This window comes from Caretta caretta, chromosome 6 (assembly GCF_965140235.1).
Source record: "Caretta caretta isolate rCarCar2 chromosome 6, rCarCar1.hap1, whole genome shotgun sequence".
Lineage (NCBI taxonomy): Eukaryota > Metazoa > Chordata > Testudines > Cheloniidae > Caretta > Caretta caretta.
This window is the reverse complement of record NC_134211.1, coordinates 7,311,263-7,331,619: the sequence shown is the minus strand read 5'-3', so window position 1 is coordinate 7,331,619 and position 20,357 is coordinate 7,311,263. Positions and strand designations below refer to the sequence as shown.

At 45.0% G+C, this 20,357-nt stretch overlaps 1 protein-coding gene across 1 annotated transcript; it reads right to left on the bottom strand.

Moving 5' to 3' along the window:
- Positions 1 to 17,794: 17,794 nt before the first annotated feature.
- LOC142072419 (olfactory receptor-like protein COR4) lies at positions 17,795 to 18,793 on the bottom strand. Its single transcript, XM_075129070.1, has one exon. The coding sequence runs from the start codon at positions 18,791 to 18,793 to the stop codon at positions 17,795 to 17,797; it is 999 nt and encodes a 332-aa protein (XP_074985171.1).
- Between the last annotated feature and the right edge of the window lie 1,564 nt (positions 18,794 to 20,357).

Below are 20,357 nucleotides of genomic sequence, written 5' to 3'. Positions count from 1 at the left end.
AACCAATTTATTTGAGCATAAGCTTTCGTGAGCTACAGCTCACTTCATCGGATGCATACTGTGGAAAATACAGAAGATGTTTCTTTTTATACACACAAATCATGAAAAAAATGGGTGTTTATCACTACAAAAGTTTTTCTCTCCCCCACCCCACTCTCCTGTTGGTAATAGCTTATCTAAAGTCATCACTCTCCTTACAATGTGTATGATAATCAAGGTGGGCCATTTCCAGCTCAAATCCAGAGTTTAACAAGAACGTCTGGGGGGGAGGGGGTTAGGAAAACAAGGGGAAATAGGTTACCTTGCATAATGACTTAGCCACTCCCAGGCTCTATTCAAGCCTAAGTTAATTGTATCCAATTTGCAAATGAATTCCAATTCAGCAGTCTCTTGCTGGAGTCTGGATTTGAAGTTTTTCTGTTGTAATTTCGCAACTTTCATGTCTGTAATCGCGTGACCAGAGAGATTGAAGTATTTTCCACAGTATGCATCCGATGAAGTGAGCTGTAGCTCACGAAAGCTTATGCTCAAATAAATTGGTTAGTCTCTAAGGTGCCACAAGTACTCCTTTTCTTTTTGCAAATACAGAGTAACATGGCTGTTACTCTGAAATCCCTCACCAATGGAGCCCTGTGACACCAGGAGAGTCTCGTCCTTTCAGAGCAGTGGGGCTCTCAGTTAGTTTGGACAAGAAGCAGCTTCCTCCACCCCAGTAGGCCCTGCTCCCTCCCAGGCCAGGGAAAGAGCAGCACCTGGACAGTCCCCAGCGAAAGTTCACAAGGTGCCAATGCTGGGAGGGAGGAGTCGCCCTCAGTTCCCACTGATTTCACTGATTGCGGTTGTGCGTGTTCAGCACCTGGCAGGTTCTGCCCTCCCCAAAGACTCTCAACGTGGGGAACAATCTCCTGCAAGGGGAGGGCTGGGAGCCCTCTTGCTGGCCCATTCCCACCACACTGGGGATGGCTCTGGAGATCTCCACTCACTTGCTCTAGATGGGAAAGCGCTGGGTGGCAGATACTCACCGAGGCCTAGTCTCTTGCCCTCCTCCTCAATCTTCTGCACCCAGGTGGGCTGGAAAGGGTGCTGCCCAATGCCCTGGCAGCAGGGCAGGGGGTAGAAGCCTGGAGATCAAAAGTGGCTGTGAAAAGAAGATGATGTTTTATTGCCAGGGGATGGAGAAACCCAGGCTAGCAAGCGGGGGTTCACAACACTGACCTACGGCCAGCAGCACACCTCCCATCTCCAGGTCTCCTCGTACCTCAAGCACATTCCTGAAGTGTGACAACCCAAGGGCTGTAGGGGAGTGTCCCCAGCCCCACTGATGGAAACAGAGGCCTGGGCAAGAGAAGCCACTGCCTCAGGGTCGCGAAGGGAGTCAGGGATAGAGCCGGGGATGGCGCCTTTGTACAGGCTCCCACACTAACCACTAGAGGAACACTCCCTTCCAGAGCTGGGAAGTGCCAGCGGGACTCGATTCCCGGTCTCCCTGGCTCTGAGTGTGACCTGTTGTTGTGACTGAGGCAGGGGTTTGGGAGTCTGGACTCCTGGCTTTCATTGGTAATTTTACTCTATTCCCAGTCTCCCTGGCTCTGAGTGTGACCTATGGAGGTGGTGGAATCTTCATCCTTAGAGATTTGTATGACCCAGCTTGACAAAAAAAAAAAACATCTATTTTAAATTAAGAGAGAAATTTATGACAATCTCTTAAATAGTTTAAATAGAAGAGGAAAAATAACATGAAGTGGAACACGTTCACTGCCAAGTTTTAAAGACAGTCACACCACTGATGTGATAGCTAAGGCCCTGAAAGCAAAGTTAGCTGAAACGCTAACCCAGCTTTGGACAGCAATAGCTTCCTTGGAAGGTGCAGAAAATATTGTCTTCCTTTCAGTTTATTCAAAGAGTTCAGTTCAATGACTAGTTCGTTGAAATTCAAGAAAGCCATTGGGAGTTCACAAAACAGGCAAACTTCTTTTCCTCCCTCAATCTATGGATAAAAACTAGGTATCAGGGGATGGATCTACGAGTTCCTAAATCTAGAAACATGTGGAGACCAGAACGTATCATTTCAGTTCACTCACCACCCTTCAAATTTCCTTTGTTTAAGAAATCCGTTTTAAATGCAAAATATTTTCATACAACTTTTTTTTTCTTATGCTTCTCTTTCTAGCTCTAGCATGACTTTGGTGTATGACCAAAGAAAGGTCACACCTTTTCTCTCTCCGTCTGTATCATGGGGATGGAGAAAATTCTCTAAATCCAATAAGGCAAGAGATTTGAGCATGTCAGGCATATTAGAGTCCTTGTGCGCTAAAGGACAATGAGTGATGGTTGTTTGGGGCAACAACCCAGATGGATTTGATACTTGTCCCCCATTCCAAAGCCAATAACACATCTCTGTATTTTCAATCATGAATTAGACATTCTCAACACCCCTCTGTCTCCCACAGCCCTCAGGTGTTCCTTGGATGATGGAGGCTTGGTTGCTAAGAGGACTGGAATTTTTCTACTGCCTTCCTGGGTGTTCCTAGCCAATGAGGTTCTCAGTCTGGCCTCTGAGGCCCACACCCCCAGATACAAAAGATCAGGATGGATTGATTTTACTCCAAGTTTTTTGTATTTGTATATTTGAATTATTTTCCTAATGAAAGATTGATTCTCATGAAATTCATAGAGCTGGCAGATAACAGAACAAGGAGCAATGATCTCAAGTTGCAGTGTGGAAGGCTTGGATATTAGGAAAAACTTTTTCACTGGGAGGGTGGTGATGCCTCTGAATCTGCTAGAATAGAGTCCCCGATCTTCTACTTAGAGCCTATGTTTTTCTTACCTTCTACACAGATAACAATTTTTGTCCACAAAATCCAGATTGAAATTATAAAAAAAAATCCCACAGAATCTCCTCCACACCAATTGTCTCTTGGTCCTCACTGAGAGACCGCGAGATGGAGGCTTGCTGCAGCAAGGCTACAGGGGTCTCCGAGGTTCCCCCTGACCCGCATCCCTGTCCTGCCAGGCTGCTGTCAAGGGAGCTTTGTGAGGTCACAGCCGCCTCATCATCTTTGCCCAATAGGCTGAGTTCCTGCCAAAGGCCTTTGTGAAGTCACTGCCACACTCACCTTTCCCTTGCAGGCCTGATGTCTGCCCCTGGCCAGCCTGGATGGATGTTTGAGCTGCACCCTGGATCACCCCACTTGCTCATTATAGATTCTGGGGAGCAAGCAGGCCACCCAGTAAAACAGCAGAGTCTATTCCTCACCCCACACTGGGTTTCCCATACAGATATAGATTGTGAAACTATTTGAACTCCTAATCCGGCCTCTATTTCACTGGCTATGAAATTTCACACACTTACCACCATATTAAGCCCAATTGCTTGTTATTCACGAAAAGGCACCTTCCAGAATGATAACCAGTTGTGATATGAGGACACCAGGAAACAGAGAATCCACCTCTTCCCTGGGTAATTTGTTCCAGTGGTTAGTCTCACTCACTGTCAAAAATGTTTGCCTTACGTCACATTTGAATTTCTCTGGCTTCAGCTGACAGCCGTTAATTCTTGTTGTGCCTTTCTTGGCTATATTGAATTAGCCCTGCCCTGTGAAATCTGATTTCCTCAGCCAGGAGAACCCAGTAGGGTCCTCCTAGCTGTTTGTCTGCTGGGTTGGGGATATCAGCTGCACCAGAGGCATGCAGAAGTGAATGCACTGCATCAGCCGGGCGTTGGGCTCAGGAGTTTGGTCTTGGCAACTTCTGCCCCAGCCACGTCTCTGGGTTCCCGAGCTCAGGGCTTCTGACCCCCCTGGCTGCAGCCAGGGCTGGGGTGTTGAGCTCAGGACTTTCATGCCCCTACCCACTCCTGCCAGCACTCTGGGTGCCTGTGCTCAGGGCTTCTTCCCATCATCTGCAGCTGGAGCTCGGGGCTTCCCTTGCACTTCCTTCTGGGGCTCAGGGGTCCATTTTTTCTGGATGACCCCAAATTGGCCCTTGCTTTAATTTGCCAGGGGACTAGTAGGTAGGAGCCCCCAGTTGAGATGCTCCCAGCAACAGGGATCCACCTCCACATCTGGAAACCTCCTCTAACTTCAAGAACATTGTTGGCTACTGCACTCAGAGCCCAGGTCTGAAGGCAGCACAGAAGTGAGCATGGCAATGCTGTGACCGCGCCCCCCCCCCCCCCGCCCACAACAACCTCTGAACTCCCCCACGATCCCATTTTGGTCGGGACCCCCACCAAACGAAATGTCATTGAAAGGAATATGTTCCCAAGGTATGTGTCCATTTCAAGGAATCAACATTTCCCAGCTGAAAAAAGTGTTCTGCTGGAAAACTTTCAATGTTTTTCAGAGGGGCAGCCCTGTTAGTCTGTATCAGCAAAACAATGAGGAGTCCTTGGGGCAGCTTAGAGATGAACACATTGATTTGGGCATACGTTTCATGGGACAGAACCCACTTTATCAGATGTGTGGAGTGGAAAATACAGTAGCAGGTATAAATACACAGCACATTAAAGGATGGGTGTGGCCTTACCAAGTGGGAGGTCAGTCTAACGAGACAATTTAATTAATAGTAGGATACCAAGGGAGGAAAAATCACTTTTGTCATGGTAATGAGGGTGGCACATTTCAAACAGTTGACAAGGAGGTGTGAGTAAGAGTAGAGGGAAATTAGTGGGGGAGGGAGTTAGGACTTTTGGCTGCAGAATTTTATTTCATTTTTTAATGAGATTGTGTCTTTTATGTTTTGTGGCACACAAGCAGAGAAGATAGAGAAACATAAAATATTCTTGCTGGAACTTGCAATGTCTCGCTAATTTGTTTCTTAAGACCAGAACAAAAACACATAAGAACCCCAAAATCAGAAGGAGAGAAGCTACCTATAACAGAGAGGCACAACTCTCTGGGTAACTGCTGACTGACTGCTGCTAAGCCCCCACTGAGCTGCCTAGCATGCAAGTAGGTCCAGGAACCGTGACCAAAGTTTAAAGTCGCAGTAGTCAATTTTAACACAACCACAAATACACCAGAGCATCTAAATTTTCTGTTTTACAAGGTCTCTCCTTGTTTTGGAACACTGAGTTCTAAACATGCCATGGGGAATTTAAATCAAATTTCAGCTACTAATTTGCATGTGTGTGGAACAATCACTCATGCGCATTCAGTGTTATGTTGTTGGTTTCTTTAGAATTTTTGGGGAAACAGGAGCACTGGGAAAGCCTATTTCCCTCCCCCCACACACCCACAAACACAGTGCACATTTGCTGCCCACTGGTGCTGCCTGAGCAGTAGCATAGTGACATCAGAGATAATCCACCACTCAGCACTCCCTGCCTCCAGCTCCTTGTCACACTTGGGGAGAATGACTAGCCCCCTGGCTGCCATGGCAACAGCTACCTGTGACAACTGATTGCCCCTTCTTGCCAGAACATCATCACAGAAAGGAAGTTTGTAATGAAACAGGACCAGATTTGGATAAGCAGGACAGTCTCCTGCTGTGCTCATTTGGGTTTGTACTGTGGTACTGTGCAGTGTTTCTTTTCAAAGATAAATTGTTTGCTACTTTCCTTAGTAAAGACTAGGTGAAAATAAGATGCAAAATTCCTGCTCTTTTTCTTGGATATTGTTTATCTGCTTCTTACAAATTGAGGACTAGAGCTTAGAACTTTCACTGAAACTGAAGTTGCATAAAATGGGTTTTCTTTTAATACAGTTTAATTCAACTACTTTCTATACTCTGATCAACACAGCACTGAGAGGTGAAAAGGGACCTTCACAAAGATAAGGATGGCAATAAAATATATACTGAAAACAACAGATGAGTAAGAGCTTCATTGTTTAAACAACACTTATATAATAGATTTTCTTTCTATTAAAAAACTAAGGAAAATTAACATACCCAAAACCCTTCATTTAACATTTTAGGTTAGCTTTCAACTATAAATTATACCATCAAATAATTAGGAAACAGAAAGTCAAGGTTTTAAGAAGGATTAAAAGGTTACACAGTTTAGGGCATTCTTAGGTTAGCAAATGTCCAAATAAGTGTTGCCCTGGCACCCTTAATTCAGTCATCTTGTGCCTTTGCATGATGATGCAAATTTTAATTATATGATCCCATGTTCTTTTTTCCCTCAGAACCCCTAAGTAACTGTTAAGGTTAAAAAGTGTCAAAGAGGCCTAAACAGAGTGACTTACCTTGGACACCAGGTGGGTCAAGGAACTATCAACCCCCGTCAGGCCAAAGTGGGTGTTATCCAAAAGTGGCCAGGCCCAAAGTCAAAGAAACAGGTCCAATCCTTCTTAGGCTTGCCCGGATACTACAGGCGATTTTTACCACAATATAGCCAAATCACCGCCCCACTGACAGACCTAACCAAAAAGAAACAGCAAAATGCAGTTCAGTGGACTGAAGAGTGTCAGAAGGCCTTTAACCAGCTTAAAGCGACACTCATGTCTGACCCTGTGCTAAGGGCCCCAGACTTTGACCAACAGTTCCTAGTAACCACTGATGCATCCGAGCGTGCTGTGGGAGCAGTTTTAATGCAGGAAGGACCGGATCAGGTGTTCCATCCTGTCATGTTTCTCAGCAAGAAGCTGTCTAAGGGGGAAAACCACTTGTCAATCAGTGTAAAGGAATGTTACACCATTGTCTACACTCTGGAAAAGCTACACCCATATGTCTGGGGATGGCGTTTCCACCTGCAAACCCGACCATGCTGCGCTACAGTGGCTTCATACCACCATGGGAAATAACAAAAACTTCTTTGGTGGAGTTTAGCTCTCCAAGATTTTGATTTCAACATACAACACATTTCAGGTGCTTCTAACAAAGTGGCTGATGCACTCTCCCATGAAAGTTTCCCAGAATCAACTGGTTAAAATCATCCTTGAGATGTGGAAAATATTGTTAGTCTTTATACTGTTCGTAGTATATTTAGAGGTGCATGTGTCCTATTAACTCTGTTTTCTCCTAGAGCTCCAGGAAGAAATCACAGCCAGTGTTTCTGTGATTTGGGGGCACGTCATAAATATAAAGGGAAGGGTAACCACCTTTCTGTATAGAGCGCTATAAATTCCTCCTGGCCAGAGGCAAAACCCTTTCACCTGTAAAAGGTTAAGAAGCTAAAGTAACCTCGCTGGCACCTGACCCAAAATGACCAATGAGGGGACAAGATACTTTCAAATCTGGAGGGGGTGGGAACAAAGGGTCTGGCTGGCTGTGTGTTGCTTTTGCTGGGAACCAATCAGGAATTCAGCCTTCCAACTCCTGTTAAGTTAGAAAGTAATCTAGCTAGAAAATGCGTTAGATTTCCTTTTATTTAATGGCTGGTAAAATAAGCTGTGCTGGAGGGAATGTATATGCCTGTTTTTGTCTCTTTTGGTAACTTAAGGTTTTGCCTAGAAGGATTCTCTTTATTTTCAATCTGATTACTCTGTAAGGTGTTCACCATCCTGATTTTACAGAGGTGATTCTTTTACCTTTTCTTTAATTAAAATTCTTCTTTAAAGAACCTGATTAATTTTTCATTCTTCTTAAAATCCAAGAGTTTGGGTCTGTGTTCACCTGTACAAATTGGTGAGGATTTTTAACAAGCCTTCCAAGGAAAGGGGGTGTAGGGGGAATTTTGGGGGAAGACAGCTCCAAGTGGTCTCTTTCCCTGCTCTTTATTTAAAACGCTTGGTGGTGGCAACATACTGTTCAAGGACAATGCAAAGCTTGTACCTTGGGGAAGCTTTTAACCTAAGCTGGTAAGAATAAGCTTAGGGGGGTCTTTCATGCAGGTTCCCACATCTGTACCCTAAAGTTTAGAGTGGGGAAGGAACCTTAACAGGAGCTCTTATAAGAAAAAGACCCCAAAATCAGGACTGTCCCTATAAAATCCGGACATCTGGTCACCCTACTTGGAAAATAAATAAAACCCAGCTGGAAGGGCCGGCGAGACTGATCTGTTGTGAGTGCAGCTGTGGAGTCTGGAGGAGGGAGAGATGGATGGCAAGGTGCTGCAGAACCACTCAGGCCACCAGGGGGTGCTTGGGAGGAGGTCATGAGCAAGGGAGGAGTTGGGTTTGGGAGGAGACTGGTCTACAACAGGGCTAAACGGGAACCCTGAATTAGTGCACCCACCAGCTTTCCTGGTATTTCAAGTTCTAGACTCCAACTGGTTGGAAGGTGACTGCTCAGAACCATCCATAAGTCACATTTAATTGGGCTGTGAAGTTTCACAGACACAAGGTCATGTTCCCAGAGTTCAAATAAATTGGAAAACCAGCATCGTACATTGCAAATGGCACCCTGGGTCGGCAAACAGCTTGGCTTAACAGTGAAATCCTTGCTGATCTTAAACACAAAAAAGAAGCTTACAAGAAGTGGAAGATTGGACAAATGACCAGGGATGAGTATAAAAATATTGCTCAGGCATGCAGGAGTGAAATCAGGAAGGGCAAATCACACCTGGAGTTGCAGCTAGCAAGAGATATTAAGAGTAACAAGAAGGGTTTCTTCAGGTATGTTGGCAACAAGAAGAAAGTCAAGGAAAGTGTGGGCCCCTTACTGAATGAGGGAGGCAACATAGTGACAAAAAGAAAAGGAGTACTTGTGGCACCTTAGAGACTAACCAATTTATTTGAGCATGAGCTTTCGTGAGCTACAGCTCACTTCATCAGATGTATACCGTGGAAACTGCAGCAGACTTTATATACACACAGAGAATATGAAACAATACCTCCTCCCACCCCACTGTCCTGCTGGTAATAGCTTATCTAAAGTGATCAACAGGTGGGCCATTTCCAGCACAAATCCAGGTTTTCTCACCCTCCACCCCCCCACACAAATTCACTCTCCTGCTGCTGCTAGCCCATCCAAAGTGACAACTCTTTACATAATCAAGTCGGGCTATTTCCTGCATAGATCCAGGTTTTCTCACATCCCCCCCACCCCCATACACACACAAACTCACTCTCCTGCTGGTAATAGCTCATCTAAACTGACCACTCTCCAAGTTTAAATCCAAGTTAAACCAGAACATCTGGGGGGGGGTAGGAAAAAACAAGAGGAAACAGGCTACCTTGCATAATGACTTAGCCACTCCCAGTCTCTATTTAAGCCTAAATTAATAGTATCCAATTTGCAAATGAATTCCAATTCAGCAGTTTCTCGCTGGAGTCTGGATTTGAAGTTTTTTTGTTTTAAGATAGCGACCTTCATGTCTGTGATTGCGTGACCAGAGAGATTGAAGTGTTCTCCGACTGGTTTATGAATGTTATAATTCTTGACATCTGATTTGTGTCCATTTATTCTTTTACGTAGAGACTGTCCAGTTTGACCAATGTACATGGCAGAGGGGCATTGCTGGCACATGATGGCATATATCACATTGGTGGATGTGCAGGTAAACGAGCCTCTGATAGTGTGGCTGATGTTATTAGGCCCTGTGATGGTGTCCCCTGAATAGATATGTGGGCACAATTGGCAACGGGCTTTGTTGCAAGGATAAGTTCCTGGGTTAGTGGTTCTGTTGTGTGGTATGTGGTTGTTGGTGAGTATTTGCTTCAGGTTGGGGGGCTGTCTGTAGGCAAGGACTGGCCTGTCTCCCAAGACTTGTGAGAGTGTTGGGTCATCCTTTAGGATAGGTTGTAGATCCTTAATAATTCATTGGAGGGGTTTTAGTTGGGGGCTGAAGGTGACCGCTAGTGGCGTTCTGTTATTTTCTTTGTTAGGCCTGTCCTGTAGTAGGTAACTTCTGGGAACTCTTCTGGCTCTATCAATCTGTTTCTTTACTTCTGCAGGTGGGTATTGTAGTTGTAAGAAAGCTTGACAGAGATCTTGTAGGTGTTTGTCTCTGTCTGAGGGGTTGGAGCAAATGCGGTTGTATCGCAGAGCTTGGCTGTAGACGATGGATCGTGTGGTGTGGTCAGGGTGAAAGCTGGAGGCATGCAGGTAGGAATAGCGGTCAGTAGGTTTCCGGTATAGGGTGGTGTTTATGTGACCATTGTTTATTAGCACTGTAGTGTCCAGAAAGTGGATCTCTTGTGTGGACTGGACCAGGCTGAGGTTGGTGGTGGGATGGAAATTGTTGAAATCATGGTGGAATTCCTCAAGGGCTTCTTTTCCATGGGTCCAGATGATGAAGATGTCATCAATATAGCGCAAGTAGAGTAGGGGCTTTAGGGGACGAGAGCTGAGGAAGCATTGTTCTAAATCAGCCATAAAAATGTTGGCATACTGTGGTGCCATGCGGGTACCCATAGCAGTGCCGCTGATCTGAAGGTATACATTGTCCCCACATGTGAAATAGTTATGGGTAAGGACAAAGTCACAAAGTTCAGCCACCAGGTTAGCCGTGACATTATCGGGGATAGTGTTCTTGACGGCTTGTAGTCCATCTTTGTGTGGAATGTTGGTGTAGAGGGCTTCTACATCCATAGTAGCCAGGATGGTGTTATCAGGAAGATCACCGATGGATTGAAGTTTCCTCAGGAAGTCAGTGGTGTCTCGAAGGTAGCTGGGAGTGCTGGTAGCGTAGGGCCTGAGGAGGGAGTCTACATAGCCAGACAATCCTGCTGTCAGGGTGCCAATGCCTGAGATGATGGGGCGCCCAGGATTTCCAGGTTTATGGATCTTGGGTAGTAGATAGAATATCCCAGGTCGGGGTTCCAGGGGTGTGTCTGTGCGGATTTGATCTTGTGCTTTTTCAGGAAGTTTCTTGAGCAAATGCTGTAGTTGCTTTTGGTAACTCTCAGTGGGATCATAGGGTAATGGCTTGTAGAAACTCGTGTTGGAGAGCTGCCGAGCAGCCTCTTGTTCATATTCCGACCTATTCATGATGACAACAGCACCTCCTTTGTCAGCCTTTTTGATTATGATGTCAGAGTTGTTTCTGAGGCTGTGGATGGCATTGCGTTCCGCATGGCTGAGGTTATGGGGCAAGAGATGCTGCTTTTCCACAATTTCAGCCCGTGCACGTCGGCGGAAGCACTCTATGTAGAAGTCCAGTCTGCTGTTTCGACCTTCAGGAGGAGTCCATCTAGAATCCCTCTTTCTGTAGTGTTGGCAGGGAGACCTCTGTGGATTAGTATGTTGTTCAGAGGTATTTTGGAAATATTCCTTGAGACGGAGACGTCGAAAATAGGATTCTAGGTCACCACAGAACTGTATCATGTTCGTGGGGGTGGAAAAAGCCAATGTACTCAATGCTTTTTTTGCCTCTGTCTTCACGAACAAGGTCAGCTCCCAGACTACTGCACTGAGCAGCACAGCATGGGGAGGAGGTGACCAGCCCTCTGTGGAGAAAGAAGTGGTTCGGGACTATTTAGAAAAGCTGGACATGCACAAGTCCATGGGGCTGGATGCGTTGCATCTGAGAGTGCTAAAGGAGTTGGCGGATGTGATTGCAGAGCCATTGTCCATTATCTTTGAAAACTCATGGCAATCCGGGGAAGTCCTGGACAACTGGAAAAAGGCTAATGTAGTGCCAGTCTTTAAAAAAGGGAAGAAGGAGGATCCTGGGAACTACAGGCCAGTCAGCCTCACCTCAGTCTCCAGAAATATCATGGAGCAGGTCCTCAAGGAATCAATTCTCAAGCACTTAGATGAGAGGAATGTGATCAGGAACAGTCAGCATGGATTCACCAAGGGCAAGTCATGCGTGACTAATCTAATTGCCTTCTATGATGAGATAACTGGTTCTGTGGATAAAGGGAAAGCAGTGGACGTGGTGTTCCTTGACTTTAGCAAAGCTTTTGACACTGTCTCCCACAGTATTCTTGTCAGCAAGTTAAAGAAGTATGGGTTGGATGAATGCACTATAAGGTGGCTAGAAGGTTGGCTAGATTGTCGGGCTCAACGGGTAGTGATCAATGGCTCCATGTCTAGTTGGCAGCCAGTATCAAGCGGAGTGCCCCAAGGATCAGTCCTGGGGCCGATTTTGTTCAATATCTTCATTAATGATCTGGAGGATGGTGTGGATTGCACCCTCAGCAAGTTTGCAGACAACACTAAACTGGGAGGAGTGGTAGATATGCTGGAGGGTAGGGATAGGATACAGAGGGACCTACACAAATTGGAGGATTGGGCCAAAAGAAATCTGATGAGGTTCAACAAGGACAAGTGCAGAGTCCTGCACTTAGGACGGAAGAATCCAATGCACCACTACAGACTAGGGACCGAATGGCTCGGCAGCAGTTCTGCAGAAAAGGACCAAGGGGTTACAGTGGACGAGAAGCTGGATATGAGTCAACAGTGTGCCCTTGTTGCCAAGAAGGCCAATGGCATTTTGGGATGTATAAGTTGGGGCATTGCCAGCAGATCGAGGGACGTGATTGTTCCCCTCTATTTGACATTGGTGAGGCCTCATCTGGAGTACTGTGTCCAATTTTGGGCCCCAAACTACAAGAAGGTTGTGGAAAAATTGGAGAGAGTCCAGCGGAGGGCAACAAAAATGATTAGGGGACTGGAACACATGACTTACGAGGAGAGGCTGAGGGAACTGGGATCATTTAGTCTACAGAAGAGAAGAATGAGGGGAGATTTGATAGCTGCTTTCATCTACCTGAAAGGTGGTTCCAAAGAGGATGGATCTAGGCTATTCTCAGTGGTAGCGGATGACAGGACAGGGAGTAATGGTCTCAAGTTGCAGTGGGGGAGATTTAGGTTGGATAGTAGGAAAAACTTTTTCACTCGGAGGGTGGTGAAACACTGGAATGCATTGCCTAGGGAGGTGGTGGAATCTCCTTCCTTAGAAGTTTTTAAGGTCAGGCTTGAGAAAGCCCTGGCTAGGATGATTTAATTGGGGATCGGTCCTGCTTTGAGCAGGGGGTTGGTCTAGATGACCTCCTGAGGTCCCTTCCAACCCTGATATTCTATGATTGTATGAACATGGCAGGTACCATTGTGGGAGCAGGGATGCTGCATGCGGGGGACCAATTCATGCTCTCCGCAGCACTGTTACAGCCCCTTGGGAATCAGTGATGAGAATGATGGAGGTCTAAATTATCTGTTACCACTCAAGGAAGTGATCTCAGAGGCATTGTGGACAGTTCTCTGAAAACATGCACTCAATGTGCAGGGGCAGTCAAAGAAGCGAACAGACTGCTGGGAATAATTAAGAAAGGGATAGATAATAGGACAGAAAATATCATCTTGCCTCTATAGTAATCCATGCTACACCCACATCTTGAATACTGTGTGCAGATGTGGTCATCCCATCTCAAAAAAGATATATTGGAATTGGAAAAGATTCAGAAAAGGGCAACAAAAATGATGAGGTTTGTGGAATGGCTTCCATATAAGGAGAGATTAATAAGACTGGGGCTTTTCAGCTTGAAAAAGAGATAGCTAAGGGGAGAAATGATTGAGGTCTCTAAAATCATGACTGGTGTAGAGAAAGTAGATAAAGAAGTGTTGTTTACTACTTCTCATAACACAAGAACTAGGGGTCACCAAATGAAAAGTATAGCCAGCAGGTTTAACACAAACAAAAGGAAGTATTTCTTCACATAAAGCACAGTCAACCTGTGGAACTCCTTACCAGAAGATGGTGTGAAAGGCAAGACTATTACAGGGTTCAAAAAAGAACTAGATACATTCATGGAGAATTGGTCCATCAATGGCTATTAGCCAGGCTGGGCAGGGATGGTGCCCCTAGCCTCTGTTTGCCAGCAGCTCGGAATGGGCGACAGGGGATGGATCACTTGATAATTACCTCTTCTGTTCATTCCCTCTGGGCACCTGGCTCTGACTACCATTGGAAGACAGGACAGTGGGCTAGATGGACTTTTGTTCTGACCCAGTATGTCCATTCCTATGTTCTTATGTAACGATGTTAAATTTACTCAGGGCCTACTCAGCACAATATAGCCACAAAATGGTGCAGTCTGGCCACACCCTGTCACAGGTGGTCCCTGATTTTCTTCAAATGCTTTCACCTCTATCCACAGCTTTATTCCATAGCTTGTCTCTCTTCCTTTTAATGGTCATTTCTGAATCAGACAGTGGATTGTTTTCAAAGCAGCTGGCCTATGGAATCCTTCATGTCTCAGTCCAGAGTTTAGGATATTTACCACAGAGGAGGAAAGGAAGGGGCAGGCCTTTGGGAATTCATATGAAACAAATTTCTTATTAATTCAACTCCCCTCCCTTCTATCTCCTTTTCATGCAAAAATGCCCTGCGCTATGAATGTCAGGTGTGGTACCTACTAGAAAGGACATACACACACCACACGAAAGGCATCCCGATGGCTTGGTTATAGGAATGTTCTTATTGATAATGGTAACCATTTTCTACCTCTGTTTGAGCCACATCACTGGACTCTTATTGATGGGTGACATCTTATTCCTGCAGTAGTGAATGGGACAGCTCATGTGAATCAGCACTCACCAACATAAGTAAGGTATTTGCAATGTATCTAAAGCACATATATGGCTCCAGCTACTGCAACAATTGAGTATCTCACAACCTTTTAACGTATGTGTTCTCAGAATACCTCTGTGAAATAAGGAAGTGCTATTAACCCCATTTTACAGAATTTTAAATGAGGGGCTAAGTGACTTGTCCAAGGTCACACAGCAAATCTGTGTCAGAGATAAGAATTTAACTCGACTTCTAAATTCCAGGCTAGTACCCAGACTGCTGGCCCTTCCTTCCTGTTTGGCCTTTTGCTCTCAGTATTGATCAAAGTATTCGTTCACCTGCTGCAACACTAGATATGCTCTTGGGTATAAACATAATGATGATAATCAAATATATTGGGAATATGTAAATACCAGCATCTGAAGAAATACTTTGAACATCATCTGCAATGGGCATTATTAGCAGAGAAGTATAGTTTTGTGTCTGCAGAATTAAACTTTATGCTCCTTAACCCTTTTGCTGCTGTTCTTTGGGAACTCTCTTTTCTTGCAGCTAGTGAGACTGAGAGAGCCTTGCATTGTATCGGTGCATCTTGGCAAGCCCCCCAGGTCCTGGTTCAGGATGGGAGGAGATATAGGCAGAGATGACTCTTCCCAACAAGGAAGAGTTAAGTAGTGCATCAAATTCTATGCCTTGATCTGAAGTCCATGGAAAGCTGTCATTGAGTTCAGCACCTTTGGCTCAGCTGAATAGGCCAACAACGTAGGGTCTGGAACTCAGTTCCTAAAACACAAGCCAATATTTGAGGTGTATAAGAAGAATTTCAGCTGTCAGCAGTAGAGCTGTGCAGAGGACACTGATTGCCAGAGGATGTTGTGAAGGCCAAAAGCATAACTGGGTTTTTAAAAGAATTAGATAAGTTCTTGGAAGATCGGTCTATCAATAGCTATTAACCAGGATGGTCAGGGATGCAATCCCATGCTATGGATGTCCCTAAATTTCTGGCTGACAGAAGCTGGGAGAGGATGACAGGGGATGGATCACTGGATAATTGCCCTGTTCTGTTCATTCTCTCTGAAACATCTGGCATTGGCCATTGTGGAAGACAGGTCACTTGGCTAGATGGACCATTGGTCTGACGCCGTATGACTAGTCTTATGGTTCTATGTGATGGGCTGGGTGATGCTTTCTGTTAAGATGACTGGTGCTGGTAGCTGGGTGTGGCTCTGTTCTTTGCCCCCTTCCTCTGCCTGCACAGCTCTGGGATTCCGCTGCTTCTGTAGGCCATGCAGGAGGCTCCCCAGCCTTTAAAATTGCTCTGTCCCCTGCCCTGGGTCCGAGCTGTGTTTTGGGCTCAGATAAAACCAAACGGTGTATGGGTGAGGGCAGAAAGGGGGTGGCAGCAGCCAGAGGCAGAAGGGAACAAATTACATGAAAAAGAGGGAAATGTTTGACTGGGTGTCATGGGTCTGAAAGGCAGCGGGCCTAGGGGTTAGGCTGGGATTCCACAGATTAGTTCAATCTCTCCATTTCCTGAGGGGAGCTCTGCTGCATCATACAGATAAAATCAAAGGATCTTAGCAGGAGCCTGGCAGGTGGTTGAAACTTGCCCGTAGTTCAATGTTCTCACTTTTACAGTCGTGACTGGAGGTGCAAACCGAGACCAGAGCCCCATTGTGCTGAACACACAGCCACACCACAGTGACTCACGAGCTCTGTGAGGACATGTCTACACTGCAGTGTAAGCCCTGGGCTAGTAGGACTCACATTTGCAGACCCTGAGTTTGTTAACGTCGGGTTTGAGAATCTACACTAATTTGTAACCCCAGGTTAGGGATTGTTGTATCCTGGGTCCCAAACTGGGGCTCCAGCATCTACACGGCATTATGTGATCCCCATTTCAAACACCCAGATCCCAGAGTTCCTAGCACGCTTCCAAAATGTGACCACTCTAGCTCTTTGTTCGTGGTGCAGTGTGGGAACACTTTATTGTCCAGAGGACAAAGAAACTCAGCCTTTGGGATATTTTTGGCTGAATCCCAGAGCAGGAGTCCAGAGGGGCTGCATCTACACTGCACACCAATAAAAAACATAAACCCTGGGTCTTAGCTTGACTCAGGCTCAGACCTTCTATCACTGTGGGGTCCTCGGACCCGGGCTTTGAGCCCTTGGTTAGTGCAATTTATGTGGAGATGGAAGGGGGCTTGAGTTGACTTGAGCATGAGTTCAAACCCTGGGCTTACGTTGCAGTGTGGACTTACCCTGAGGTGACTGGTGCTTCAGGTATTCACTGTTGTAATTCGCCATGCCCAAAAGTTTCAGAAATGGCCAGTGATTTTGGTGCCCAACTTCAGTCCCCTCGATCCCTCATTTCCAGAAATAAAAGATCCATCACTCCAGCTGAAGTCAAGGGGAGCTGCAAGTACTCAGCACTTAGGAAAATAGGGCCCAAGGTCTTTTACATTGAGATCCCAATAACCGTGGCATTCACCAACAATGACTATCCTGTTCCTCTGAAACCTATCCTTGAAAATGTGTCTGTAAAAGTTGTGAGTTTAGGAGTCGCATTTAAAGATCAGGTAGTTTACGTGACCAAAGAGTTGTGTGTGTGTGTGTGGGGTGGGGGCGGTGTGAGTACTGACAAAATATTATATCTGAATGAGCATTCATGACATTCTCCCTTTCAACAGACACAGTTTTCAATATAATTACACGCACACAAGTGTCTCCAGGAAAACAGATGAATTGGGCTGTGGATCTGATTGAAGCAAAATCACAAAATTTATTTGAACAAATATCTGTCAATGTTTTTGGAGTATCAAACCAGCCCTGGTTATTGCTCATGACTCCATGGTTGCAGTGTGAACTTTCCCTTTTATTCAGTAATTCTAAACAGTATTCGAATCGCACTCTTACATTTTACACTGAAAAATCAATTTCAAAGTATTTTACTATCGGTACAGGGGAGCCAAACCATCATTTAATAACTGACATGGCCTTTTTATGCACATAAGGTGTCTACTCAGAAAAGCATCTCTGCCTGAGGCAGCACTTAAATACAAGTTCAACTTTAAACATATGGTTAGGTTCCACTGAAGTCAAAGGGAGACATACTTAAACATGTGCTTATGGACTTTCTGAATCAGAGCACATGGCCTAGTTTACACGAAGGGAACAGGTCAATCTAAGCTACATAATTTGAGTTTTGTTAGTAATGTAACTCCTATAGATGTAGCTTAGATCTACTTACTGCGGGGTCCACACTTTGCTGAGTCTACAGAAGAAACTCTCCCTTTCACTCCCCTTACTCATCTCATTCTGGTGGAGTACCAGAGTCAATGGGAAAGCAATCGGGGTCGATCCAGTGAGTCTTCACTAGACCTGCTAAATTGTCCCCCAGTGGATCGATCGCCACAACATTGATCCACCCAATAGTGGAGCCAAGCCCTATGTGTGCAGAGCAGCCATTGAAGGATTTGGTTGTCCTATTATGACACCCTTTGGGGGAAAATGGGCCCTCGATTTTGTCTTTATTGCTCTCCTCAGGGCATCCATCACATCCTTGTTCCTCAAGCTGTAGACGAGGGGGTTCAGCATGGGGATCACCACCGTGTAGAACACTGAGGCCATTTTGTCTGTGTCCAGCTCGTAGCTGGCGCTGGGTCGGAAGTACATGAAGAGAATTGTCCCGTGGAACATGGAGACGGCCGTCAGGTGGGAGGTGCAGGTGGAGAAGGCTTTGCACCTGCCATCGGTTGAGCGGATCTGCAGCACAGTTGCAATAATTAAGATGTATGAGATGAGGATGGTCCCAATGCTAATCACCTCTATCAGACTGCCAAAGAGGAAAACAAGTAGCTCGTTGACATAGGTGCCAGAAGAGGAGAGCTTTAGAAGTGGGTTCATATCACAGAAAAAATGATTCAGGAGATTGGAGTGGCAGTAGGATAATCTTAGCAAACCGCTTGTGTGTATCACAGAGTTCAGGAAGGCCCATAGATATGAACCAGCTGCCAGCCGTAGGCAGTGCTTTGGTGACATGATGACTGTGTACAGCAGCGGGTTACAGATGGCTACATAACGGTCGTACGCCATTACTGCCAGCAGAAGGCACTCAGAGATGGCAAGCAATATGAAGCTAAAATATTGGATGATGCAAGCTGTGTAGGAAATAGCTTTCCTCTCTGCTAAGAAGCTCATTAGCATCTTGGGAGTGATGACTGTGGAGTAACAGACATCCACGAGGGACAAATTCTTGAGGAAGAAGTACATGGGGGTGTGAAGTCGGGGATCGATCCTGATTAAAACCATCATCCCCAGATTCCACACCAGGGTGATACCATAGATCACTAGGAATACTGCGAAGAGGGGGACCTGCAGCTCCAGACGATCTGTCAGTCCTGTGAGAATGAATTCGGTCACTGCCGTACAATTTCCTCCAGCCATTCATTCAGCCTTGGGCGCTCGCTGCGGGATCAACCATAAAGGAAGGCATTAGTTCTTATGCGAATTGTGTATGCTAATATAAAGAACTGTGGTCATATGCACAGAGACCCTTTGAGTTATGGAATGGAACCTATAACAACTGATGGGAAAACCCAGAACTCCTTCACTTCTTCTAAGGGAGAAAAAAAAAATCCTTTATCTGTAGGAAAGTGCATTATCCTGCTATTTAGTCTGATTTATATTTTGACCCTGATTCGGCTGATATTTTAATTTCACTTATCAGTGTAGACTTAGGATCCGTGGATCTCCATTATGCCTGTGGACAATAAAATGGGTAAGAGGAAGACACAGAGTGCATCACACTCTCTGGTTATTGGGTGACAGTTTCCAGCACCTAAATTTGCCTTCATGTTTTAAATCATTGGCAACCAGGCAGTACACAGTATGTACATACATTCATTGAGGAAATAGTTCAAAAATGGAACTTCCAAATGTATCCCTTCTGGATACTACAGCCATGCTGACTAAATCCTGAAGCTTCTTGTTCTTTGGCTGCTGAAAAATTACCACACATACACTTCTAATGATCAGACTAAAAGTGTGTAGCCAGGGGTGAATATTTGTGAGAAAATTAACCACAGTGAACATATTTTCAGAAACATATATTTATAATGATAAGAAAAAAAATATTGTCAGAATAGATTTATCTTTTAACCTAACTTTATAGAGATAAGAATAATAATATTCTTATTATGATTATTGAGTTGGGATCAAACTGCCTGTAAACCTGTTTCATCCTATGTCAATATCCTCACTGCACCTCTTTCCTCAGCCCATGTCACAATAGTGATTGCCAAATCATATAATAGTTAAATGTATTTAGCTCATGTCGCACATTCCAGTTTGTGAAATTATGAGAATGTCTTGGTTCTTATTCATAACACCCCTGACAAGTTAAAAGGTAGAGAACATTGAGTGTGATCAGCAGGTATGTATGTGTGGTATGTTTATTGTGGCCAAAGACGAAGAAAAAGTGTGTGTGCGTGTGTGTGTGTGTACATATTCATACACATGCCGTACATACACACATGTGTCATTTATTTCTTTACCCACTCTTTGGTTGTGGCCAAATAGCATGCCAGTCAGTCGGCATTCAGACAAATATTACAAATAAAATGATTATTTAACTTCAAAAGCAGCTTGGTTAATGTGCAGTTCTACAGAAGGTACCAAGGAAGAAGGACTTGACTTCTTTCATCAAATGCGTCCAAGCAGAGAACAATAGGTCATTTAAGCCTTAATCCTGCATGCATCTTGCCTCAGTCCAGCAGAACATTTAGGCAGCTGCATTATCTTTTCATACAATCATAGAAACGTAGGGTCTGAAGAGGTCATCTAGCCCATCCCCTACCACTTCTAAACCTTTCATCATTTTTGTTGCTGTCCTCTGAGCTGTCTATCTCCATCTTTCCTGTTGTGAAGCACCCAGAATTTTAAGCATGTTGATTTCAATGAGGCTTCTTACATTCTTAAAGTTGCTTCAAGTTAAGCATGTGCTTATATG